We start from the raw sequence: 26,323 nt of genomic DNA on the forward strand, positions 1-26,323 counted from the left end.
GAGGGAACCCCTGAAATCCGAGAATAGACCCCCCTATCAGAGCTGAGATAAGAGGGGTTCTGTCCTTCAACGACCCAGACTTGTCGATCGACTCTATACCATGGCTGCTGCACTGCTAAACAATGCAGAAAGTGGCACACCTGGCCCCTCCAAGACTGGGTGGCGCCATGCTTCGTTTCCTCCTACAGTAGACCTTCTTTCTTCAAAGTCGACAGCGCAAAACACGTGCCGCTGACGCGAGATGTTGAAGTCGAGTTACAATTCTACCAGAAATGGAACGGCTACAGCCTTTGGATATTGTACGCAAAGCTTGCCGGTCACAGGTTACAAGCTCTGCCGCCACCCTGGCGACTTTCCGGTCTGTTCTGTTCTGTTATGTTCTGTTCCGTTCCGTTCTGTTCTGTGCTGGTTTATTTGGTTCTGTATCATCATGATAATCGTGATTCGGCTCATCGCAGATTATTCCTCGAAGCTGCAGTATTGTGATTTCAAGAGTTGCAAAAGTACCACAAGTGTCGATCCGAATTGCGAACAAGTCTGATCTCCGGGTCCCACTGGAAGGAGCAAAGAGATAAAGCCAATGCAGGTCTTCTACCGATTGTGGGTTCGTACTGTAGTCGGTTATTTGCCCTGCCCTGCCCTGCCCTGCCCTGCCCAGTGCCCACATTGCAGGTGACGCATGAACCAGCGAACAGCCCGATTGGGTTGAGCCATACCGCACCGGTGCGTGCCCCGATCATGCGCGCTGACTTGATTATTGTTCAATTTCGAGCTCGTGAACATAGTCCAGAAAGGCATGCTTTACCTTCGGACTATACGTGTTGTTGCCTACGCTGTTCGTGCAGAAATACAAGATTGTCTCGCTTGTCAGAATCCGTCGAGACTTCTGGAGGGAAGGAATTATCTTATCTGCCTGATCGTACCCTGAACGGAGAGATTGGAACAATGATTGAGAGTACACGTTCATCAGAGTATGTAGGGAGAGCAGATAGGCGAAATAATCAAAATAACCAAAATGGTCTGGACCTGGAAATGCTGGACATACAATTTGCACTTCTGTTCGCCGGATATACCCAACCCCTGCAAAGCCACCTCATCGAATCCCAATCAACCCATGCCACTACCCTCACATTACAGGTCCTCAGTCGCTTCTACATTTGCACCACTGTTGCGACCGACTTATGTAGGGACGAAGACAGACTCGGTCACTGCTGGGAAAGTGTATCGGAAATCTTTTGATAGGCTGACTTACGAGAATAATCACCCTGTTGTTTCACTTCAGATTAGAACCATTGTCCGCAGAGCCTCAAGTGGCCTTCTCGAGCTGACGTACTGCCCAGGCTTGTTCATTCTCGTCTCAAATCGTATGTACGGATAATTCAAGTCGATTATCGAGGCTGCAAGTGAACGTCGTGTCCTTGTCAAGGACAACTCTACGCAGCGTACGCTTTGTGGCTCCCTCTGGTGTTGGCGTGTACCTTTCTTCCGTGCCCTTTTCTATCTCAATGGCTTGTTTATTGGAATCAATCTGCCATTTCGATCAAGTGCGCCAACTTACTGTGCTGTCTTCCTCGTAGCAGAAACTCGACAGATAGGAGCGGCATATTCACCAACAGGCCCGAACGCTTCCTTGAGAGATCGTCAATAAGTGAGACCCGTTCAGTCATGCCGACTAAGGACCACCTCTTCCCCTCGGCTGTACAGGTGATGTATCCATGAAAGGGTCTTTACAACAGGCATTTAACCAGATTCATTCAACCGCATGCTGAGCGGCCCTGAGCCCTCAAGATCGGCCAGAGTGATTAATACCTGATACACTCGCTCTAGATGTGGAACGTGGCGGAATCTGTACAATCACGGAAGATCTTCTGATAGTACTGGCTTGTGCAAGCCCGTGGGATACTTATAAGAACCAGCACCGAGCAGCTACACAACAGGCTATCCAACCTGTATTCATTATGCAGTTATTGCTCCCAACCAGCTCAATCAGCTCGAGCTCTGTCTTACTTGGTTATAGCGTTGTATTTCCCGTAGGCGTCTTCGGATCGACCTTTTTATGGCTTCTCTACTGTTCAGGCAACGCTGCATTGGTTCCTGAATAAGAACCGTACTTAAAGATCTTGTACTGCCAAAGCCTACCTCATGTAGTGAAAGCGGCGTGCCTGTACGCCAAGAAGGGAGGAACACTTCGCAGTGAATGGTGTAGCAGTATTCGAACATAGGCTCAATTCTTGGTTTAAGGTGAGATGAGGCAATTGAGATTGTAATGGGGTACTTTCAAGGTTTATAACTCGCATCTGACCTTTAAACAAACCAGGGTTTCCAGGGGGGGTACGGCTCTGTATAGAGATTATTGTAACTTCAGGGCCACCAATTCAGTCACCTCTGGGGATGGTTTCGCCATGTTCTGAAAAGTTGGAGGTTATCTAGTATATTGAAATCCATGGTGCAATTCTACCGCTCGTTTCAGTAGTGGGAACATTTTCAGTCATCAATGGAGGACCTCACTCCCTTACCTCCAATGGGACTCGGACTTACCACCCTTCGTCCAATATTAACTTCATGTATATTTGGCGCCACTGCCGATAAAGTCCCAGGTTATTAATATTTACTTTTGGTATGCGACCAAGCGAGCATATATCCCGGCGGGTGGTATGTAACTGGCCTTTTAACTAGTTAATTCCAAACTCCTAGATAACTGGGCACCAGTTCAGTGGAGTTTCCAGGACAACCGCGTCATGGCTCTGTTAGGAGATTCCTATAAATAAAGCGTAATGAAGAAGACCCTCTTCTTTTCCACTTGATCACTTGAGAACGGCGAAGTGCTTACATACACTTCAATCGATACGTGACAACGAATGCTTTGTGAGAACCCCGGGTGCAGCAACCAAGAAAGAAGGAGAGAAAGAAGAGAGAGGCCGATCATGTTGATAGGAACCTCTTCCAATATAAATACATAGGAGAGCTCCACAAGTAACTAATCTGCCTATGGTAAAGCAACGCACACGCAGAACTACTTCCACCATGACGTGTGTTGCAACTCCGGTCCGATCTAGACTCAGGTGACAGGTGATACAGCCTATTGTTCTCCGAATCACATCAGCTTCGTGTCTTGGAACTGATCCGCAGCGACCATCTCCCTAGCAACCTTCCTTAAATGCTTTCCTATGGTGGGATCCGTGTACCACTGTCTTCCCGATGCCAACCAGACCCTTCTCATGCAGGCCTTTTAAAATGAGTCGTCTAAGAGTATGTGACAACTTTCTTGGATATCCACAGTCACTCCATATCACACCGTTGATGATGTGGGAAAGAGACACGTCACGGATCATTGACTGTTGTTAGCAGATTTGCACGGATTCAACGCAAATTCCCCTCTGACTGGAGGGGTATATTGTGGTTTCCAGCGTGGACAACACATGCATTGGTGAAGGTTCGTAGCATTGTATTTGCGAATGAGGTTCAGGCAGTGTCTTCCTCGTCAGCCATTATATTGGCGACTTGTCATCCTCGGCTTGGGAGTAGAGCTGTCCAAGCGTCATAATCCTCCTTCTGGCAGAGGCAACAGTTCAAGCCGGCCATAGCACCCTTTAGCGCCAGGGAGCCCCACGATATAACAGCTCCGGACAGCCATATTTGTTGAATCCGCCGCAGAAACCGCCCGGTGATCCAAGGGCGGAATCTGATCTTTCGTGGAATTTCAATTTTAATAGTCCTCGGCAGAAAGTGTGAATGCATAACCTTCAGCTGGTGGGCCCAGACAGTATTTGGTATATTCTCATCAGCAGCCCCATACCGTAACTGGTACTTTCGGTGCAAGCAGCCCGTCTTCCAAGATTCAGAGTTCATTTGTGGATTTATGGAGCTGATTGTCGAGTTTCGATGTCAAATTTGACAAAGTATGGACTTCCAATGGTTTCGTGGAGTGAGATGTTACACGTCATTAACCTCTTGAAAAAGCAGAGACGTCCTCTTAGTCATTTCTCTAAAGCTTAACCTTCCTCTGGGTTTTCCGGCCGAGTTTCCTGTGGAGAATACTGTTGAGAAGGGTTGGAATTTATGCCAACGGAGGTTTGTGACAAGAAACCTTCTTCTTGTATCAGCCACCAACCACCAAGTGCAGAAGAGCCTGAAATTCCTCGGTGGGGTTTCAGTGGTCTGACTGGCCGAAATTGGATCGCACCTTGCCTATGATCTGTGTACATCTTCAACATGTGCCTTGACATTTGTTCTGAAATTTGCAGCTATCTGCTATATCCTCCGGATGTGAAGCATAAAGTCACTTCATAACTTCTCTGTATGCATCTTGCGATCCCTGTGTTCGGGTGTTTGGGCGCGAGCAAGTCTGTTGCATGCGATTATGGTCGGACAGGCACTACGAGGACTTATTTGGATGAGGAACAGAACCTAACTGATGGAGATTCCAATCAATCGAGATCTGTGGTCGCTGTCGTAATTTGAAGTCATCGAGATCGGCGATGAAGGATCGAGTACGGATAGCAGACTGTCAACGAAGAAGAAGAGTGTTATCTATGGTGGAGAGGGTGAATGAGCGACGGGGAAGCAGCACGAAGGATCCGCAGAACGCTTACAAAGCCTCTGAGATGCTTCGACTTCGAGTATCACCTTACTGAATGGTTTTGTGATCACCAGTGCAGACTACTTGATATAATAATATAGACGAGGCTCTTGGAGAATAACAACGCCGCAAGCAGTTGAGATTGGCGAACTCTCACGGTAGACGCCACCCAAAATCATCCCAACCTCTGCTACCTCGTGTGGAAAGACACTATGGCGCATCATATTAGCGCGCTTGCATGTGACTCCCATTGCCTGGCAATACGCCCCCAGCTTCCTAGTATAAGATTCTCGGACTTGAGAAGAAAGTACCCCCTAGAATGCTTGTTTATGGCTTCTGGCTTCTGAAATCTTCTGCATTTATTGTGAACCTGTATCGGGGTCTGGTTCGTCAAAGAAGGAGTACGAAATGCTTAGCACGACATGTATAGCAATGTAAAAGGATAGCTTCAATGGCTTAAGTCAACCTGAAGCACACAACTTTTCGAATTTCTCAAATAGGTGCTTCTTCTTCCTTGTAATGGTTCCAACTCATTTAGCAGAACTGACTGCCCCAAGCCTAGACAACAGGAAAATCTTACATGCCCTGTTATTACACCACCCCCAGCTGTTAGGCGGCGTGAATTTCAGGAAACTTTTTCGCAAAAGTGTTGTTGAATAACAGAGGTGATATCGTGGACGATACCATATAAAGGAAAGGAGGTACTACCAGGGTGGTGGATGTAACGCAGGTCAAGAAACAAGCCTTATCAATATTCAATCATTACTAGCACATGCAAGTCTCCAGCTTCTAACCAGTCACAGCCTCGATCGTGTCGTGTTGAAAGCTATTGAAAGGCGGATATCCAAATCAACTACCGGAATGGATCGTTGATGTGCCGGCTTGATTGTGACTGTAGTTCAGGCTCCACGATTTCCTGGCCGCGAAATATTTACCATTTTCTCTCGATATATCAATTAGCTGGATGAAGAAGCTGTCATTTTGATCGAGGTAGCAAGAATGGCCTAGGCTCTCAAGAATGGAAGCAGATTCTGGGTGAAATCCAGGCACAACCCGGTCCAAATTTCCTGGGACTCATCTGTGTTCAAACTAGAGCAATTTGAAGGGACAAAAGTGTATAAGGGAGATCTAATTGCAGCACATTCATGCAGGGCAGGCACCAGTATACACGTGCGCACGCTCAGTTGGGTAGCTTATCTCGCATCGGCTTGGTTTAGACCATTACCGTGGGCAGACCGAACAAAATCAGATATAGCAACGAGAGTATTGGATAAGCAATCGTTGTTTCTAACTACAGTAAATATAGAAAATGGCGGCCACTCGATGAGGGAGCTGGCCTAATACAAGCAGGAGTTTTCAGCTTGCAAAAGCACTAGTACGGTGGCAACAGCCCCATATCCACGAAGATTCACATCAAAAGTATGGAAATTTCTCGACATTCTGAGAGTTCCGCTTATTATGACAGTAGATGTGTAAGTTAAGAGAGTGTTTCGTGTAGGAATACACTGTAACAGCGATCTAAGGTTAAAACCACACCTCAGTCTTTAATTTTCTGAACCTCTACCCCCTTCTACGTCTCCCACATCTCCATTCTTTCAACAAATACAAGTCATTCAACAAGAATTCCTTCGACTGCGGGTTTTGACTGTAAGTGCGTTAATGGTACGCTATCTCTTATCATGTCGAAGAATATGATATTCTCAAGGCTATGAGGAGAGGGTTAAATAATCCTGAGGTATGAGGTAAGGCAATAACGAGAGAAACGATAGCAAAGGGTCGATCGCATGGGGGCCAGCGATGAGGGGGTGGGAGGACACGACCACAGTAAGGTAAAGTAGCTAGTTGTAAACGTAAATGCCCTCGAGGCGAGGCCTCAGGCCTCCAGTCGAGGATGCTACCAATATCTATGATTATTGAGGGTTTCCAATATTGTATTTTGCATAGCATAAGATCATGATTATAGAAACACTTTCCATAAGGATAGTAGAAACTTGCTCTATAACCATGGTCTTTTGTGTACTTTGGGGGTGGTAAATCTCGTCTTTAATCATGGAGTAAATCTCCATGCTTATATACACCGTTACCGCCGTACCGAGAAAGACAAAGAAACTTCACAAAGCAAGGGAAAGAAAACAGCCCTAATAGCAAAGCCTCGTCAAGAAATGCAATATAAATCATCTTATAGGCTCCGGTGGCACCATCTTCTTTGTACATGCCAGGCCGAGCCCTCTTTGCAGATCTACTGGCTTGGTAGCTGTGATTGAGCATCAACAGAGACTGGCTCTGTAAATTCCCAAAGACAATGCAATCCCGTACTGTCCACTCAAACCCAGCTGACCACCGAAACACAGGTAGAGCACCACAGAGAGCCTGAATTGCACTTGCCGGAAGCCGCCAACGACATCCCACTAGTGTTGCTAAGCTGCTTTGTGTTTGCAGTTAATTGTTAACAGACAGGAAATTTCAATTGCCGTGAGACTTGCTCATAGCCTACTGTAAAGGAATTTGAGCTTCACCGATGTTGGAACAGAGAATTGTGTGCGCCAGGTGCCTCGTGATTACATCGTGAACAATTCAAGACCGAAGTCAACCAGACTGGATTGAGCACGGCACCATTATGTACAGATTTGCACTTGACTGTTGAAATCATGGAAGGTTTGTGTGGCTTTTCTATTCTCATCCATCTGAAATTTCTACACCAAAACTAATGGCATAAGCACGGCCACTCAAAAACCGAGAAGTGTACGGCAGCAACATAAGAGATATTGAAAGGAAAGTATGGTACGAGCCAGACATTTTGCAGTGTTGAAGAATAAGGGGTGCGATCTGGTTGAAGCCAGCAAACGAAAACGGACTGGCAAGATTAAATCGGCAACAACAGGTGCTGAATATGGCAAATATCAAGGGATCTTGACAAAATTTGATTGGCCCTGTTCAGGCAACAAACCTACCTGGAATTTCTCCTAAATCACATAAACATCCACCTCTCTGGTCGACTTGATAGAACAAAGCATGAATTTGACTTTTTGACCACCTAGCAGCTGATTCAACAGTGCCGCATGTAAATAATCTACCGTTACAAGCCATAAGCCATGCGAGAGAAGGACACAACCTTACCGATGAAAAGAAGAAATACGGCGATGTTCCCCTACACCGAGCTGAATTATGCGAGCCCCCCAAGTACTTGTGCACAACCTAGAAACCGGGACAATTCTACAGCAGAAGGAGCCCATCATCCACATGCTTTTGAAGTTTGATTTTTATTTGACGAAAAACATGAAAGAGAACACGCGCGCAAGGAAGAACCAACGTGATTGGCAATAAATACTGGATCGCCATTTCCATTGAGTTGTCCATTCTCAAAGAACCAACTCTCCATTTTGCGACCACCCATGCACACAGATTTTGCTCGCGATAGTTCGTAGGTAAGGACTCATCGCAAAGAATTCGCACCACATAGACGATCGTTCGGAAACATTTTGGCCCTCGGGAAGACGCTTTATGCACCCAGGCTTGGGAAGGCACTGGTGTCATTGGTGTTGATGGGTGCTCGAGCAGGGCCACCACGACCCCCTCTTGAAGGGCCGTCACCACGTCCACCGCGTCCTCCTCGGCCTTCGCCACGTCCACCTCGGAATTCACCTCGTCCACCACGGGATGGTCCGCCACGGAATCCGCCCCCACGTCCGCTGCGCTGGTCGGGGGCTTCGACAAAGCGTTGATCGAGCTCGATGGTCTGCTTCTGCTTGCGCTCACGCTCACGCTTGGCCTTTCCAGCGGCAGCAGCAACGAAGTCCTCTTCATCCTCCTTCGCAATTGCCTTGGCATTTGCCCACTTCTTGTCCTGCTTGCTGCCCTCGTTTGGCTTACGAGCTTCAGGGATACCAGCACCGAGTGCGAGCTTCTTCTCGGCAAGGTCAGCCAAGTAATCTTCGTAGCTCTTGTGGTTGTCCTCTGGCTCAGCCTCCGCTTCGGCAACAGTACTGTCAGTTGGAGCAGCATCACCACCGAGAGCCTCCTTGGCTTCGGCGTTGGCGATAGCTTCGCCAGCTTGCTCGTCAGCAAGCTCAGCTCCGCCTTTGTTAGCTCCCCAGCCATGGCCAGCTTGCTTCTCAAACTCGCTGTCAATTATGTAAGTGAATACTCCTTATAGGCCATGGCTAGCGAAGCGGAATTCTTACCCCCCTACGGTTCTGCTGTGACGATCCATATTACCACCACGGGCGCCACCGCGGCGGGCTCCTCCACGTCCATCATAAGTGCCTTGAGCACGAGCTGGTCGATCTTGTCGGCCGTCCTCTGTAGGCTTTGTTCGGTTGTTGGCACTGCCAGCATTGCGGTCACGGAAAGCTAGATAATGTTGTCAGAAACAGATGTCCATTTGCGCACGTCCATATAAGCATTCAGCTTGTAACAGGGTGCGCATAATATAGACTGACCTCCTTCGTTGCCGTTGAATCCTCCACGACGACCACCGCGACCATCAGTTGCTGCTGGAGCTTTGGAAGCCGGGGCCTCAGCTGGAGCATTGCGCTTGGTGGTTCTCGCAGGAGTCTTGTCAATGACTTTCACTGGTGGCTCGGGTTCCTTGTCGGAGTCTTCATCGTGGTTATTGCCTGTTTGTCACTTTCATCAGTCGCGTGGTCCCTAGGCACGGCGTTAACTGGAGATGGGTTTTTAGCATACCGAGAAGCTCGTAGAGATTCTACATTCAAAAGAGTTAGCTGGGATGTCTCAATGACTGTGGTATATCGGCTGCGAGGTGTCTGAACAGGGTCTCTTGATGCTTTGGATGCTGTGGGACAATCACGCATGGGAATGGAAGCTCACTTTTGATGCAACTGCCGACATCTTGTCCGCCAAATCGAGCGCCTCCGAAGAAGGCCGTGCTATCGAGGGAACAACTCGGAGAGACTATGCCGGAAGATCGAGATGGACAGGTTCCTATGTGCTAGGAAGCTGTCTCTCGAGAAGTTGTGGGTGAGTGGGCTGCTTGGAGAGGAGAGGAGAGGTTTGTCCTGTCGACAATTCTGAGGTTGAAACTAAAATTGTCCTTCGCTATGGGACTAAGGACCCAATCAGGCTTAGTGCAATTTTCTTCTTAGGGCTTTCCTTTTCGCCTAATTCATCAGGGCTACTTTCACTTTTGCAAATTCGAGATCTTCAGCCTCTGCTACGAATAGACCTTCTTGAAGGGACATAGACTATGGCAGTGGTGCCATCAAAGGTCTGAATTATTTACAAGAAGCTATTGGCCTGTAAAAGAGATGGCTATAGTCCGAAATGGCCGCCCAAACCTACGATGGACCACAAAATGCAACTGTGCAAACGCCACTTCATTGTGGGGTACATGAAATACTTGTGAGGACTACCCTGAATCCGAATGGTAGTAAATTGGGGCGCGCATAAAGAAACAGTGGCAAGGTAATGCAATTCATAGGTAGCTGAGTGTATGCCTTATGAAACCACCATCGGCTGGCAACCTTGAGAAGGCGAGGTCCTGGGGCAGCCTCGGCTAGTGGAGAAGACAGACAGCCAAGGAGGAGGTACTTTTGGTTTCGGAGGCAACAGCCCCTCTAACAATGCCCCTGATGAAATCATAGAAACTTTTGTTGCGTGTACCCAACCTCCCACTGTGTCTCACTCGCAAATCAGTGCAATAGTCATGGCGAAGGCTCTCAAACTCTGCCATTCTCACATTCTCACATTGCAACATAACCTGTCAGAGACATACAGAAAGCATGGAAGTTGATTCGGATTGTCTCTTGAATTAAGAGTTTAGTACAAAATGTAATTCTCTACCCTGCTAGATATTATAAGTTGATACAAGGGAGGCACAAGTAAGTCTTGACCTATTTCATTCAATGTCCATGTCAAAGTAAGACAATGAACGAGACAATGTTTTCCAATTGACAAAACTGGATGAAGCCTCGCTTGGACGCTTGCATCCTGGAGCCTGGTGGCCTTGTGAGGCACGCCAGAGCCATTACAGTAGCGTGACGAGTGCCAAGACTTGTTTACACAAACTCTCGCGGAATGTCAACAATGGAACCTGGAGCTCGTGGATCCACTCTACTCTCTTGCAGATAACACAACACGACGCTGCACAGCACTGCACTGGACTAAACAACCTTCCCTTGCGCTTGCATTGACGTGGAATTGCTATCGCTCTGAGAACCAGGCATAGCCTCAGAGAGCTCGGTCTTCAACAACCCCCAAAAATGTCTGCTCCGCGCCGACGTTCGTCCAGGCTTCGGCCACCAAAGGTAGGTACATAAATCCCCGTGTCTGAGTGCATTCGTTATTCAAATACATCGCCGCTGATATTGGTTCTCTGCAGGCGCTGAACAATGCTTCCGACCACCTCGAATCCCTCGCGGAGCGTAACGAGACACCAGTCTCAGGCTCTCAATCGAATCTGGTTGCTGTTGCCTCTTCCCCCCTCCCACCTCGCACTCCAGCTACAGCTGGTCGAATTAAGCCACCTCTGTCAGAGATGCACCCCAGCAAGGCTCACCAAAGTACGACCCAGGAACCCGACTCTGGGCTGCGGCTGGGTTTCACCGATATAGACACAGGAAACAAAACCAACCAACCTTCAGGCCTTACCCAACAAACCCCTACAAAAGCCGGCATATCATCCCCAGCTTTTGACTTTAGGTTTGCTCGTCCTGGCCCCCAACTTGGCCCCGAAGCTCAGCGGATGATGGATGAACTACGTGAAGAGGCTCTTCGGATCAAGGCTAAGCTGGCTGCTGCGCGAGAAGAAGAAAAGCGCAAGGAAGTCGGGTCTGATGGAGGAACAATCAGAGGACGAAAGTTCGCACAACCAAAGGGAAAAGCTGGCAGGTTCAGTGATGCCCACATGGCAGAATTCAGAAAAATGGACTCGATCGCGGGACACCCTTCTTCTTTCCGAGCCCACCCAGGGCGCGGGCGCACCACCCCAGTTTCGAATAGCCTCAAGAGAACGCAGTCGAAGGCACAATTGGACAACTGGGAGCAAGTCCATAAGAAGAACGAGCAGGTCACCGAGAATGTGAGCCACAGCGAGCAACTGGAGAGCATGGCACCTTTCAAACGGGCTCGGAAGCATGTCTCAGAAGATACTTCGACTGCTCGGCCAGTCTCTCGGAGTGACAGCAAGGCCGTAGTATCTACTCCAACCGTCTTACGCTCTCAGTCAAGTATAATTACGACTGTAACAACACCGACACGAACTTCCTCAGTTCAGGTTGCAAGTACGAAGAAAACACATCTTCCAACTATTTCCAGATCGCCATCCAAGCCGAACTTGTCGATTGCTGGCATGCCTCGTGCCTTAACCAACTCCGCAACCACCATCAACTACAGCAGCATTGCGAGATCCGATACCCAGAGCTCGATACGCAGTCCCGGCAAGTTTGATCGTGTCAAGTCCATTCTCCGACATCCAAGCTTTGGTGCTAGAAAGCCAATTACAAAGTCGTCATCGATTCCTTCCTTGACGAGAAGCCCTAGTCGGCCCAATCTTGAAAAGCCACTTCCTTCAATTCCTTCCACCCCCGGTGTTAATGTTGGTAAGACCGCCAGGCATCTGACTTTCACTCTGGATACTGTGCACAAGGACTCTGCTCTGGTACCGCACTCTCCATCACCAATAAAATCAGGCATTCCCCGTTCAGCTTCAAAGGTCAACTTTGATTCAAGACGCCAAATTAAACCAACCAGTGGAGCCAAGTCAGATGCGACGGAGATTGAGTATCCTTCGATTGCCTGTTTGCCCAAGCTTGGAGAGTCCTCTAACACAGTCGAGTATCCCTCTCTCGCCGGTGTTCGTCCACACCCCGAGCCACCACGCCAAGTTGAACCGCCATCAGTTCCTGGCACATTCACATTCCGCAGCGACCATACCATTCGTTTTGAATCATCTCCAAAGGATTTCGGATCTTCTCCAGGCCAGGCCAGTCTTCGACAGGTCCGCCCCAGTGTCCTTCCCAATGTCATGCCTGGCTCACTCCCCAGTGGTGATAAAGAGAATGCCGCACCAATTCCTTCTGTTCCTCATGGCATGGCCAACAAGAAGCGCCGTCGGGTCGAATCGGACGATGAAGCTGAAGACGAGATCGACCGGTCCCCCAAGAAGACCAAGACTGTTGCGGAAGGTCACATGCTCCTTGCACCCAAGCTCCAGACAACAGCTAAAACCAAGACTCCAAGCCCCGTTAAAAAAAAGGGTGTTTTGAGTCTTAGTCGTCTGAACATGCTTGCTCGACCAAAAATGCGCAAGTAAGTACCACATTACCGATGAATTGACTCGTCGATCGTGCCTGGCAGGATGGCGCCTCTTTGACTTTATACTGGTGTTAGGCGGCTGCTGTACAACACTTTACATTGCTTTGATGTTGCACATTAGGTGAGAACACTTGGCCCGTGAAAGGGGGTTTGATGGTTTGATGTTTTTATCTCCCTTTCTTTGCCATTGCATACTGCCACCGTGGACATACGAACACTTTCTATGGCAGAACACTTTCTGTTCCTGTATAAAGTGACAGTTTATCTTCTTCTATTTGTGTTTGAGTACTCATGGAAGTAGCTCCTTCCTCTGTGACTGGAGGAAGTGGCGAGGGGTAAATAAAAGCATTCTGATACCTACTACCTTCGCCCTTTCCTTTTGTTGTTGTTGTTGTTGTTATTGTTGTTGGGTAAAACATAATGTAGGTAACAGCCGCAGAATCGCAGAAGTTCATCGCATCACAACATCACACCTACCACATTTTCAGATGAAGCTCCCCGGGCTGAGACTATATTTTACAGCATTTAGGCATTACACTTGTTTTCGGTCACGCTCGTTTTCAGCTCCAGGCACAACAGTGCAGAGATCAACTATATTCTTAGTCTTTCGTTCTTGTAAACGACTTCTTGACGTTCTGAGAGACCCTGATGCCTACCTCGACTCTTTAACAGCACCCGCACAATGCCAGAGAGCACAAACCGGCCCACTGTATCGTCACCCAGATTCAACCAGTGCGGACCCATTGATCCTCATCCTGCCTACATTTGTACGATTTGCTGGCAGCGTCAGGCACGCGGATCACAATGCAAATTACTTGGTTCATCGGCACGAATCGTCTGCAAACCCTGCTGGCGTACGGTCTTGGATTTGAGCATATGCTGGGTGTGTGGGGAATGTATTGTGAGGGGTGACGAGGTGGTAAGCTTGGGTTGGTGTTTCTGGCACCGTGGGTGTTTTGGCTGCTTGATTTGTGGCACAAGATTGGACGTTCCAGCTACGGTTGCAAGCAGCATAGGCAACGAGAGTGAAGAAAGAGGAACAAACAACACAGAAGATTGGGGCCGACGGGATGGCGATGGGAGTTTCGCGGCAGAGAAACAAGGGAGGAGATTCATCGGGGTCGAATTGGAGGAGATCCCGTTATGTAATGTCTGCGAAATTGAAGCTGCAGGAGAGAGCACCGATCGTGTATTACAGAAGGGTCTTGAGACTGTGACCAGGCTCGATGGCGGATTAAGCTGCAACAGATTGGACATGTTGTCTGAGGCCAAGATCCCTAGGATCAAAAGTAATGCAGTTCGGACTGAGGAGAGCTCGAGAAGCTCTCTTTGCCGGTCACATTGTCATGTGAGTGATGATAAAAATCTGTTGTGCAAGGGGCTAAGAGACATCTAGAACATTGATCCTGCCAATGGAGAGGATATGTCATCGTTATTGGAAAACGCTGCTGAAATGGGGATATCGGACAATAGCTGTATAGATGGCTCTAGCTCACACGACGATGGTGAGTTGTATGACTTAGAATCTACCCAGACCTTTCCAGACGAAGAAAAAGCTGGCCGTGTTGTCTACGTCTCAGTCTTGGACCCCGTCAGCGAGCCTGCATTCAGACCGAGCAAGACCAAACCACTGCCCAAGTGGATGGCCCTGCTTCCAAGCAACGTCCACAGAGAACACGATAGAAGGTCAGAGTTTGTCGCAGAATCCACACGACAATCACTCGAAATGGAACAAATGAGCGGGTTGTACGGTTGCGGCAGTAATGGTTTAGATGATATCGATGCCGATATGCCTGTTCCCGGATCATGGGCAGCAGCTGCAACAAGAAACGGCAAGCAGCAGGAAGCAAACTATAAAACTTCCGAGGTTACTCTGATTCAAGAACCACCGACTACTGCGTCTGACCCCAAACCGAAGGGAGACGCCGTAGTGTTTCCCTCCCAGATTGTCGATTTGGATATCTCAACAGCAGAAATAAGCTCTTACTATCCGACATCTCAACCACAAAAACCATATCTACGAAGTCCAAGTTCGTCTCCAAGTCGTCCATCTGTAGCTCGGGATGAAGCAAGTCGAGCTTTCTCGGACAGACGGAGCGCCGTTGTCGTTGATAAATCCATGAGTGAGTCTTGCTGTACCCTAAAATCCCAACGAACGGCATCTGGTTCCTATCAGGCGATCCATCCCATCGAGAGCGCCTCCAGCACTCCGGACATGGGGTTCGAATTCTCACCCCCATCTCGGTCTTCTGAGTACCAGAAAAGATACCACCCAAATACATCTGTCGACACAAGGTGTGGGAACTATGTTACTGGCGAAGTGGAGCATATCTTACAGAAGATCAAGAGACAAAAGACCGTGTTTAGGGACAACGAGGAAGACAAGGAGGAAAGTACCGACGATAAGGGCAAAGGTAAAGGAAAGGAGCTTCCCAACTGGGATTTCGGACTTGATCCTAGGCGAGAGGACTTGAATAAGGAGTTGAGAAATCTGTTTTGTGAGGAATAAATTAGTGATGTGACGCTTGGCAGTGGTAAGATGAGACTGAGCATAGAGATATGTGTGTATTGGCCTTCAGATTGAACAATCCAACTGGACCTATGTACTGGTAGGGCCCATGAGCTTCTCATCCGAGAAATGCACTGTACAAAAAATACAGTCACATCCAGTGATCGCATTTTTACCCGCGGGCTTGAGACTGCAGATTCTGAATCATTAATTAATCGCCCTTTTGTTGTTGGTGCTTGTTGTTTGGTTTCGATCAAATAGCCGAAACGATGGGTTCGTGCAATGGCACAGTCCGAACATTCAATACAGAGCTCTATACGCGCTTACATCTAAGGTACTGTGAATAGATTCTAAGGCTTGCATTCAGAAAGCGAATTACATGTCTGATAAGCCTATTTAAACAAGACATGGGAAACCACCCTTCCGAGTTCGTTTTCGGCGAACTCATTATCCGTGAATTCACCCCACAGCGCGATTGGTCACCTGCACCTTGGCACAAAGATGTTGACTTCGAACCAAGATGGAACCTCAACACCACGACAGAGTGCGAAGCAACCGCGCCTACGCCTGCGCCTAAATATCATGGCGCCTGCCTCAGATCATGATGTTGTGGAGAGTAAGACCATCCGATGTCTTCGGCACGGACAGAATTATTAAGAACGTGCAGAGCAGGTCAAGGAAGCAATCCAGGATCTGTACCAGATCATGGTCCAGACGAACGCGTATGACCTGACGAGTCGCCCTTCGAATCAAGTTCTTGAAGCTGCATTGTAAGCAAGCGTTCAATGTTCCCGCTTCAGCCATAATTATGTCACGATTGGATTTGTGCAGAGGTGGCGCCCTAGCTGACTCCCCCCTCCACCAGTAAACAACTCGACAGCCAGCTCCTCAAACTCCACAACACGGCCTCACACGCGATAAACCTTCCTTCCATACCTCCCGAACTCATCCAATACGTCGATAATGGCCGGAATCCTGATATCTATACCCGCGAATTTGTGGAGCTGGCACGCAAGGGCAATCAATTGATGAAGGGCAAGATGGATGCCTTTTCTAGCTTCCGTGATGTTTTGGCTTGTGAGATGGGAGATACGATGCCGGAGATTAGAGACGATGTTGTGAAGGTTGTGCTGGCTACCGGCGGGAAGGATGAGGTTGTGGAGAGGGAGAAAGGTGAAGGTGAGCGTCAGTGATGGATGGAAATCGATACATCGATGGCGTTATGGATCTGGTCGGATGGTTCAAGGGCTGGCAAGCCCGGAGGCAATGCGTAAGCGTCTGAACTATTCGCTGAAGAGAAATGCAAAGGGCGCAGATTATTCCTTGGAACATATGTCTAAATAGGGAGCGCTTATTAGGCAAGTCATTACAGCTCATTCCCACCACAACGTCCCCTAGTAAATCCAACACAGCCACACAAGTCCTTGCCCTCCAAAGTATATGGCATATTGCCTATGAACAATATATTGAACTGGTTTGTTAGAGGCGTGCACCAATGGTTTTGGCTCACTAATCCATGGTGCGTGGCAAGTGGGAACAAGGGACATACCAGCTTGCTTGCACCAAAAAGCGGATACACACCTCATTCATCTCGACAAAACTTTCCACCTCTCGAAGTACGATGTCAACTCCACAACCTTCTCCGAGAGAAGAATCGTCAGTACTGCAGCCAAGTTCTTTTGTGCCCGTTCCTGGCTCTCATTAGCGTTGCTGTACTTGTACCTCGGGCAGTGGCACTGCAGTCGTCATGTCAGAGAGCTCTTCCTGTTTGGTGCTCGATGCCTCGAGCTACTATGTTGGATGCGCCGGTGTCTGTGTGGATGCTTCTGGAGCAGAGTATGAAGACGTTCGTTTCCTAGAAGATAGTTGTACTGCTACAACGACATTGCAAAGCAACGATATCGCAAAGTATGAAGAATTTTGTCTAACCAATCTTGAAGCGCAGACACTCTTCTAAAATTCTGGGGCAAAAAGGACACCAACATTGACGTATTTCTTTTCTCTTTAACCAAAGAAAAAGGGCGAAGAAAAAACCTCACAGCAATCCGCGCGTATGCCAACAAAGGAGAGGACTTAGCGTGTTCGTTTTGACAGAACGTTCATGTTGTCATGGGGGACAGTCATTGCACAAGGTCAAGTCCATTTCATTGCACGAGATCATATTCGGAAGACATTCTCACATTTATTCTAATGGATATGTATATTATCCTTCCATTTATCAGATGTCCTAGGTTATACACGAAGTTTATCCACGCCGAATGGCAGGGCTGGGTGCCTAGCTCTTTTTATTGAGAAAGCAATACCTTGGCGGGCGTTGCGATGCTCAGATTTCGCGAGAATGCTTGCAGCCAGCGTGACCATCCACACATTTGCCGCCGTCCGCACTACCTCAAATTCGCATCTAACCTAATGCTCTGTGGAGAACTGGGAACCTGAAGTCTACGTATACACTCTTGGAAACACTTTGGTTCATATAGCTTCAGTGCAGCAAGACTTGATTTCCAATGAAGAAGTACCGCTGCGGGATCTGGACCAATTGTGCCACTTTGCTCCCTTCCAGCAGGCTCAAGTACTCGTGGGCGAGAATGTACCCAGAGACTCTGGTATAAGGCATGCTTGCCATATGTTCCAATTTCCAGGCCGGGACAAGAATATCAAGTGCTCCTAGACACGCACGCAGTGAACAAGTCCCGACACCAGCTCTCAAACTACCTAGCTGCCCACCTTCCTCTCCGACGCCAGTCGATTTCCGTGCTGATGATTGCATTTCAATTTCCACTTTCCTTTTCGCTACCACCAAATATTTGGAGATCATGTTCTGGCTGCGCAGAACCATTGAAAAGTTGCCCCATTCGCTACTGTTGTTACGAATTCAATCACGATCTGCGTCATTCTGCCGAGCATCTCCATCGACTAATTTCTTTTCCGCTTCTTCACCCAGCACTTGCTCATCAATAACAGGTGCTTGTGTTGTAATAACCAGCATCGTATGCGCCTCTGCCAGATATGAAGTCCCCTGGGCAGGATGGGCCAAGCCGTCCGGATACACGGAATTCTGGCAATCGCTATGTGGAAGCGTGGAGGAGATTGGATTACCGTCGTATGCGACGTTGTTGTCACCAAGTGGATGCGCGTGGGACAGTAGAAGTCGCCCTTCTTGGAGCGATACTATGAAACTGGGTTCGATTGTGAATTTGGGACGCGAGTTGGCTGGGCATAGCTAGCATCCTGTCAAAAGAAGGGCGAGAATTTCGAACTTTCTGTGACATATCCTTTCTGTCCATGGGAAGTGTGGTATCAAGATGCGGTCCTGATACCACTAGACCCTTTAGCAAATCCCGTCAGTGAGACCTAATACTTGTTGGTAGTGGCAAGTGGCCCAGTATTGAAAAAATGGATGCTGTAAAGAATATCACTTCCAGATTGAAAACTTACTTAAGAACCACAAGCCGCTCATTGCATCTAACAAATCTGGCACTATTTAGATCTCGCAGCACGACAATAGCATTTAGAGCATCAAAATGCAGGCTGTCAGGTCAACGGTTTCTACTTTTGCTTACCTACATTGCCCTTAGTCAAGTTCCTTGAGGACGCCTTTAAGTGTCTCCGCAACCGCATCTCCAACCTCAACTGTGCTGTTTGACCCTCCGATATCCTTCGTTCTGATGCCCTTTTCAATAACAATTCGAACGGCATCTTCAACGGCCTTGGATTCAACGGGGAGATGGAGAGAGTACTTCAGCATCATGGCGACCGAGAGAATAGTTCCTACGGGATTGACTATGCCTTGGCCAGAAATGTCGGGAGCAGAACCTGAGAATTGTCAATGCTAAATGCGATACTTGGAATACAGCAGTACATACCATGAATTGGCTCATAAATACCATTGCATCGACTCTTACCATCTGGTACCCCGCTCAAACTTGCAGAAGGCAAAAGGCCAATGCTACCTGGAATAACACTCGCCTCGTCACTGATAATATCACCGAAAAGATTGCTGGTCACCACGACACCATTCAGCGCTCTTGGGTTCTTCACCATCAACATCGCTGCACTATCAATGAGGTGATGTCCGATTTGCAGCTGTGGGAACTCGTTGGCCATAACCTCCGTTACAACCTTCCTCCACAGCCGACTTGTCGCCAAAACATTCGCTTTGTCCAAACTCCAAACTGGCAAGGGTGGATCTTCCTGAAGTGCCAAATGGGCTGCCAGTCTGGTGATACGTTCAATCTCCGGGCGGGAGTATGGCTCCGTATCCCAGGCTGTTCCATCCCCGTCGTCCTCCTTCCGGTCACCAAAGTAGATGCCCCCAGTAAGCTCACGGATGATGTTGAAGTTCGTCCCTCGGCAGACTTCGGCCTTGAGAGGAGAGATATCGACCAGAGATTCCGAGGCGAAATTGCATGGTCGAAGGTTGCCATACGTGCCCATCTGCTTGCGGAGAGCAAGAATACCCTGCTCAGGACGCACCTTTCCTGTGCCCCATTTTGGACCACCAATTGCACCTAGGAGGACTGCGTCTGCGGCTTTGGCAGCTTCAAGAGCTTGAGTGGTGAGAGGCACGCCAGTGGCATCGATCGAGCACTGGATATTGTGTGAGATGAGTTTCTCTGAGATTGGAGTGGGGAGATAATGCTACTTACGCCTCCCAGAAGGTGCTCCTGAAAACTGAACTTTCCGGCGCTTGGGCGCTCAGCCTCGATAATCTTGAGGATCTACAGAGAGAAGTTTGTAAGCTCCACCCTTCGTGTACGTTTAGACAAGCCTGCATTCTGGAGAGGAGAATGGAAGGGAAGACGGGGGAGGAAAAGAAAAGAGAAGAGAAGAGAAGAAACAAGGAATACCTTCACAGCTTCGGCGACTACCTATTTGGTCTGTTAGCTTGCCGTGCCATGCCATGCCATAGTCATGCCTCTAATCTCAGTTGGCACGATTGCGCTCACCTCAGGGCCGCAGTGATCTCCTCCGAAGACCACGATATTGTGAGTTGTCATGTTGAGTTGACTTGTGATGAGGGAGAGGGGGAGGAGGAGGGGGAGGGTGAGAATGTAGAGGTATTTCGACGGAGACAAATGAGGTGAAGTTCGGGTTGAGATACGCCAGAATGGAAATTGGAAGGATGAGGTGTAGGCGTTTTCTGTTGTCTGCCCCGCACTTCCGATAACGGAACCAGGAACCAAGGTACTCGTACCTAAGTACGAGGAGGTAATTTAGGTAGGAAGTTAGCGAGTGGAGGTTATAAACTGGGTGGCATAAGTCTGTGCGCTACAGGCTTGAAAACATTAAATATGAGTTTTAACAAAGTCTTAATATTAAATTCAAATTTATTAGTTGGAAGAACTCTCCTTTGACTAATAAGTTCAGTTAGTTATAATACATTTTCTTTAAACTATATATTAGTAGTGAGCTAAAAACGTAAAGTAGAGGATATTATGTTTAAGGTATAGTTCCTCACACAAGTAAGGAAGCCTGTAGCGCACAGACTTATGCCACCTAGTTCGTTAGTCGAGTAGGTAAGGCACCAGGTAACGAAGGAACTTAGGTAAGTGCCGTCGGGTACCTTGGGTATAGGTAAGGTAGTCGGGTAAGTGTTGTTGGTGGGGTCACTGGGGTGGCACCGTGGCACCGTGGCATTGTGGACAGTACGAAAGGTACAGACAGTACTGGGCAGTGGGCACCCGCAAGGGTGGGCGGGCGAGGGCGAGGGCCGAGGGGGGCGCTGTGCTGGTGGTGGTCCGTGCAGTGCCGTGCGGCTACCTCGCTGCCTACCTACGTAGCGAGGCAGCGTACCTTGGTAGGAGAAGGCGGGAATCACTACACAACACACAGGTCGTTGCTTCGCTTCCCCCAGGCAAGGAAAGGAGGAAGGGGAGGAAAGAACTTGAAGCATAGGTAGGTAGTGACGGATATCATTATATATCGCGATGTAGATTATGACCGCGTAGGTAGTTCTTCCTAATTTGCTTGCCAGTGCATGAAGATGCAGCACCGTGGAAATTGTCCATTATATCTACTTAGAAGGGTATCGAGACAAAAAGAAAGAGGCCCTAGGTTGGATAATCCTCCAGCCATATGTGTCGGTCTTACCCTGATACAACCTCGATGAACTCTAGGCGAGGGGCAGCAGAGGCTACCTTCCATATTTGCTGGCCGCGACGCTTGCAGGTGCCGGTAGGGCATGAAGCGGGTGGCCTCCGCCTTTCCATTGTCAGAAGCTTCTTCGATGCTCATCCCATATATCATACTCGTCCAGGCATCATATTGGCCTCATCGGAATGACTTGAAAGACTTGTGTGCTAAAGGAGACAAGCCCACCCTCGAGACTCCTTTGGCTGGCTCGCGAATCCGGCCGCCACGAAGATTTGGAGTCTGAGCACAGAAGGCACATACATAGACCGGGGGAAGACTTCTATGGTCAACGCCCACGCAATCAGCATGGAGCCAATTGTCGCAAGATTCACAGAGAATCATCAAGCCTTCGCTGTCGGAATTTCCACACACGCATCGAGTTGTGCCACTTCTCGTACTCGATGGTGTCGCTCCTCCATCAGGATCGGTGATTGTAGTCGGTGACATGTTGGTGGATGAGCTGTAACTGCCGTATTGCGAGTTGCGACGGGGGGCGGAGTCGGAATAGCGATTCTGCTGTGGATTCCTTGGCTTGACTTGACCCTTCTTACGAGACTTCATGACTTTGCGTAAGGCTTGTGCTGCATCGCCTGAACGGTTATCCTCGTTGATAACGGTTTCCGCCTCGCTTCCCAAACTATCACGCCGAACCGATCTCTGACTTGAAGATTCAGATTGACTGTATCCAGCAGAGCTGCGTCGCTGTACACCATGGGCTCGACTAGAGGCGTCAAATTTCCCAATTTTTGGTGGCTGTTGTTGTGGCAGAGAAAACGATGTATCTCGGCTTGGAACTAGAATTGGCTCATCATCGGAAGAAGACTCGTCATACTGAGAAGACTCCCATTCTTCGCTGCGGACCGACGGACCTCCACGCCCTGTCTGAAGATCGTCTGCCACAAGTATGGTCTCCGTCTTAGCTCTTCCGCTGGCGTCTATAGTGAACTTCACCTCCGTTCGGGTTCGGAGCCGTTCCGCCTCAGGTATAGACATGAGGTTGCTCGAGCGCTGATGCTTAATTGGTGACATTCTGCCTGTGCTGGTACGAGACAAAAGTCGGTCTTGGCATGGGTTTAGTTTGAATCTTGAGGGATAAGGGCAAGCGTACTCTTACCTTGGGGTCGCCTCCCTCGGCTATCACTTATACTCCGTTGTAAACCTGGCCGTGCGGAGCCTTTTACAGGTGAGCTCGCTGTTCCTAGCTCGAATCGGCGCGGTCTGCTACTTTCTCTCGGACCGCGAGACCAACACATCTCCTCCTGATCTCGCATTGACTCCCGAAACTGGTGTTGATATGGTTTGAATTCCAAATGGCTTGTAACGGGACGCGCAGGAGGTAACGGAACATCTTGGAACTCGGAAGGCATAGGAATTGGGTTGTGGCGACCAAATAGCAGACCTGGATCAACACCCCCAAGAGCAGAAGGAGAAAACGGGTCCTCTGAAGCCGACACGTTGCTGAAGTCAAAAGGAGCCATTGTCGACGGTAGAAGTTCTGTCGCTGATGCTGGCAGTTTTGGGGCTAAAGGGCGTTGTCGCTTGATTGTGCTTAGTTCACCTTTGGCTGCAACGTTTGATTTGGAGGTCGGCACATTCATCGTCTCTTGGAAGATCTGGTTGCTTCTTCCCCAGTCAAAGGAGTTGCTCATTCTGTGTGAAGGAGCGTTAAACATTGAAGAATCCTCGGGACTGAAATCGAGGTCCATGCCGCCCATGCTGGCATCTGGCTCCCAAAACGGCCTCGTGCTGGTAAACACTGGAGCTGTTGCTGGGGCCGACATCGGGTAGAAGAACTCCGATGAGCTTGAGGGGAACGACATTAGGCTTTGCTGGTGGGTCGGGGTTTGCGAGGCGCCATAGTGGCTGTCTTGCGACTCATTCTGCATTGTATCCGTGTCCAGTTTCGGGGCCAATTTCCTCGATCCTTTGGGCCTTGTTGCTGGGGGTGTCGCAGTCTGTCCGCTGAAGGCGTCCTCCAGGCGTTTCCTAGGTTTTCTTGGTGTCACTTGGTTATTGGTAATGTCATCGAAATGGCTTTGCGTAGCAGAGTATGGGCCTGGTGATGAAGGGAGCTGGTTCGGGGGTCCGACGGGTGGCAATGAGAGATTGGGGTTTGGTGATAGATGATGGACGTGGGTTGCAAGTTCAGCAGCAAAATCTCCTTGTGAAAGAGCCCGGTTCTGAAGGGAAGCGGTGGACGGTCTCGGGGTAGACGTTTCGACGAAGTGTGGTGGAGCACTTGTCAACCGGCCTGGAGTGGCGTTGAAGACCTGAGTGAAGTTAGCTTTAGAATTCCCATGTTGTTTTGCACTGCAATGGGAATCCAGAGAAGCCTCCAAAGAAAGTAGTAACAAGTTTAAACAAGTCTCTTAACACAGCGTTATACATCGCCGAGGCGACTATAGAGCTTCTCCAAAGATAATAGTAGCGTTCAAAGCTCATAACAGAGGTCCAAAAATAGCTCACAGAGTATTCTTCGGCAAATGTTGGAGTCCATCCACCTCTGAGCTCAGAATTCGAGCTATTCCTTGGAGTCTGAAAAGCGGTTGGACTTGGGAATTGGCCAGACGTTGGGGTTTGTGTGGGTGTAGGTGGTTGAGCGTTTGGGTTCCCAAAGCTGTAGAACATTAGCAAACGGACAAGCTTCAAAAGATGCTCGCATGCCTGTATGCCTGTTGATCCCAACTCATAGCAAAGTTGACTAGCTAGCTTGCGGTTAAGATCCAAGGCACGAGGAATGCCGCCTGCTCTGTGCAGATGATGTCGGCAGCCTCAATTTCGAGGTGTGCGATCCTCGAATTCTATCAACCAACATCCACCCTCTGGTACACCCAGAATGTTTCCTGCCTTCTACTGAGTCCTCAGTATATATGGAGTGCGTATATTTTGGTCCCACTTGGATTGGCGAGGGATGCGGGAGCGGAAATGAGGTTCGAAGCACTTGAAGATATTCACAGCATGGCAGCTGGAGCAAGGGATGTGATAGAGGTAATATTCGGGCTCTATAAAGTCGGGAGTTAGTCTCTGCATGCAATAGAAGCACAATCCATTGAACTATACCAACAACACTTTGATGCCGTTCCAAAATCGATGTCGGTCTAGGTGTAAGCAGAGGGTGGAGAGCAGTGCAGCGCAGCAACAGGCACAGACGAGGCGGACCAGGATGCTGGACAAGCTGGTCCACGGACGATTATTCCAGGTACAGCTAGTTGGCAATGCGAAGGTAGAAGTACTCAGGCGGCTTCGAGGATTGTTGATGTTGGGGCATACGATCACAGTACAGTGGGATTTGCAACAATTTGCGGAATGGCATGAGGAGTAACGCAGAAAAGTACCAGGGTTGATTGAGGTCGCAGCGGGTCTCGTTAATAGGTACCTTAAGTAGGTAGGTAGGTAGGTACATTACCTCAGGCAAGAGAAGAGAGCAAACGCAACGTAAATCCGGAGCAAAAGCGAAGGGAATCTGCTGGTACTGAGATACAACAATGAAATGAAATGAAATACCCAGGCTCGGCGGGGTCTATCGAGGAATGCTCATTTCATTTCGGGATTGCGTCTGGTCAAAATGCGTAGAGGTAGTGGGAAGACGGCGTGGTTTTGGGCGGAAGCAGTGCAGTGCAGTGCATTGCAGTGAGGGTCTGAGGAGGTCCAGAGGAGGAAGCTGGGGTGGCTTACGCTCGTTAACGAAAGGAGGGCTCAGGACGGCTCAGCAGGGCTCAGGAGGAGGGTTACTTCTTTGAGGTTAGAACACCGAGTTGGACTGTGCCCATGGACATCCAGAAGCTGGAAGCTACAGTAGTAGTAGCCCTGCTGGCCCCTCCAGGCCGCAGTAGAAGACGGCAACCAACCAACCAACCACACATTTGGGAGAACGCTGGCACAAAGGAAACCAAACCAAATGAAGTGAGTGAGGTCCATTGCAGGGAAGAGTGTGTGTAGAGTCCGAGATAACAGACGAACTGCTGTGTGGCAAAGCATGGCTTCTCTCCATCGCCAACCGGATTGTCTTCAGGTTGTAACTTATAATATTGTCAACATCACATTTCGGCTGTTCCGCGCTTCCTGCCGTGCAGTGGGAGGCGAGCGATTTATGCTGCTTAGAAGTACCTTACCTTCTCTTCTATCATGTCATGTCATGTCTCCAAACTTATAAAACGACCGCTCACTGTCCCTTGATTATTTCATCATTCAAACCATCAAATCATCTCATCGTTCCCCGTCCCGGTGTGAGTGATGCGACGGTACCTGCGTCTGCGGGCATGGCCACTTTGCAAGGCACATATCTCTGCTTTGCCAATCTGCAGTACAACTGTTATCCTATGGAGGTCAGCGTCAGCCAGCCCGAAGGACACGAGAGGTAACATGATTAATAGGTGAGGCAACCGGTCCTACTTTCACGTCGGTATTTATGATTGTGACAGATGCAGGGACAGCACAGCACAGCATAGAAGGGCGAGGGAAACTTGAGGCAGGTACAAGAGCCTTGCAATTGGAAGTCCCTGGTTTTCTGGATCACAGATCTCACTGGACCTGCAGGTGCATGTGCATATGCATGTGGTGACACGTCAACAATGGAGTTCCTTGCGTTTCTGAGGTGCTCGAGTAGGTATAATACTAAGTAGGTAGCTATTCCAAAGCACTTCTCTGAGTAACCTTAAAGCACCTAGGCGACCAGTACAGTACTTGTACCCAGAACGTCATTTGTAATCAATTCATTGCCAACTTGGAAGGCCGAGCTGTACTTGACTCGGTAGATTCCCTATACCTCGTCTCTCCATCAATCTCTGTCACAATTCCGTTCCAAATATCCAGCCTCGCCCAGGCTGATG

General features: G+C 48.9%; 7 protein-coding genes across 7 annotated transcripts; 4 read left to right on the top strand and 3 right to left on the bottom strand.

The window, feature by feature from the left end:
* Window positions 1-738: 738 nt before the first annotated feature.
* On the top strand, window positions 739-1,239 carry ONS95_014848 (uncharacterized protein; the record flags this gene model as incomplete). Its single annotated transcript, XM_058508529.1, has 1 exon — window positions 739-1,239. One exon carries the CDS (start codon window positions 739-741, stop codon window positions 1,237-1,239), a length of 501 nt encoding a protein of 166 aa, XP_058356216.1.
* A 6,839-nt stretch (window positions 1,240-8,078) lies between these two features.
* Window positions 8,079-9,430, bottom strand: ONS95_014849 (uncharacterized protein; the record flags this gene model as incomplete). Its single annotated transcript, XM_058508530.1, has 5 exons — window positions 8,079-8,700; window positions 8,761-8,929; window positions 9,019-9,195; window positions 9,266-9,284; window positions 9,410-9,430. The coding sequence occupies 5 exons, from the start codon at window positions 9,428-9,430 to the stop codon at window positions 8,079-8,081; spliced, it is 1,008 nt and encodes a 335-aa protein (XP_058356217.1).
* A 1,370-nt stretch (window positions 9,431-10,800) lies between these two features.
* Window positions 10,801-12,851, top strand: ONS95_014850 (uncharacterized protein; the record flags this gene model as incomplete). Its single annotated transcript, XM_058508531.1, has 2 exons — window positions 10,801-10,845; window positions 10,920-12,851. 2 exons carry the CDS (start codon window positions 10,801-10,803, stop codon window positions 12,849-12,851), a joined length of 1,977 nt encoding a protein of 658 aa, XP_058356218.1.
* Window positions 12,852-13,535: 684 nt separating this feature from the next.
* On the top strand, window positions 13,536-15,362 carry ONS95_014851 (uncharacterized protein; the record flags this gene model as incomplete). The annotated part of the gene is made up of 2 exons (XM_058508532.1): window positions 13,536-14,201; window positions 14,250-15,362. The coding sequence occupies 2 exons, from the start codon at window positions 13,536-13,538 to the stop codon at window positions 15,360-15,362; spliced, it is 1,779 nt and encodes a 592-aa protein (XP_058356219.1).
* A 501-nt stretch (window positions 15,363-15,863) lies between these two features.
* On the top strand, window positions 15,864-16,555 carry NUT2 (RNA polymerase II mediator complex subunit; the record flags this gene model as incomplete). Its single annotated transcript, XM_058508533.1, has 3 exons — window positions 15,864-15,978; window positions 16,030-16,132; window positions 16,228-16,555. 3 exons carry the CDS (start codon window positions 15,864-15,866, stop codon window positions 16,553-16,555), a joined length of 546 nt encoding a protein of 181 aa, XP_058356220.1.
* A 2,378-nt stretch (window positions 16,556-18,933) lies between these two features.
* LEU2_2 (3-isopropylmalate dehydrogenase) lies at window positions 18,934-20,359 on the bottom strand (the record flags this gene model as incomplete). The annotated part of the gene is made up of 5 exons (XM_058508534.1): window positions 18,934-19,175; window positions 19,226-19,949; window positions 20,009-20,080; window positions 20,210-20,230; window positions 20,309-20,359. 5 exons carry the CDS (start codon window positions 20,357-20,359, stop codon window positions 18,934-18,936), a joined length of 1,110 nt encoding a protein of 369 aa, XP_058356221.1.
* A 1,273-nt stretch (window positions 20,360-21,632) lies between these two features.
* ONS95_014854 (uncharacterized protein) lies at window positions 21,633-24,184 on the bottom strand (the record flags this gene model as incomplete). The annotated part of the gene is made up of 4 exons (XM_058508535.1): window positions 21,633-22,555; window positions 22,609-23,764; window positions 23,961-24,111; window positions 24,159-24,184. 4 exons carry the CDS (start codon window positions 24,182-24,184, stop codon window positions 21,633-21,635), a joined length of 2,256 nt encoding a protein of 751 aa, XP_058356222.1.
* Between the last annotated feature and the right edge of the window lie 2,139 nt (window positions 24,185-26,323).

This window comes from Cadophora gregata (assembly GCF_030347475.1).
Source record: "Cadophora gregata isolate MNR1 chromosome Unknown scaffold_9, whole genome shotgun sequence".
NCBI classification, from domain to species: Eukaryota; Fungi; Ascomycota; class Leotiomycetes; order Helotiales; family Ploettnerulaceae; genus Cadophora; species Cadophora gregata.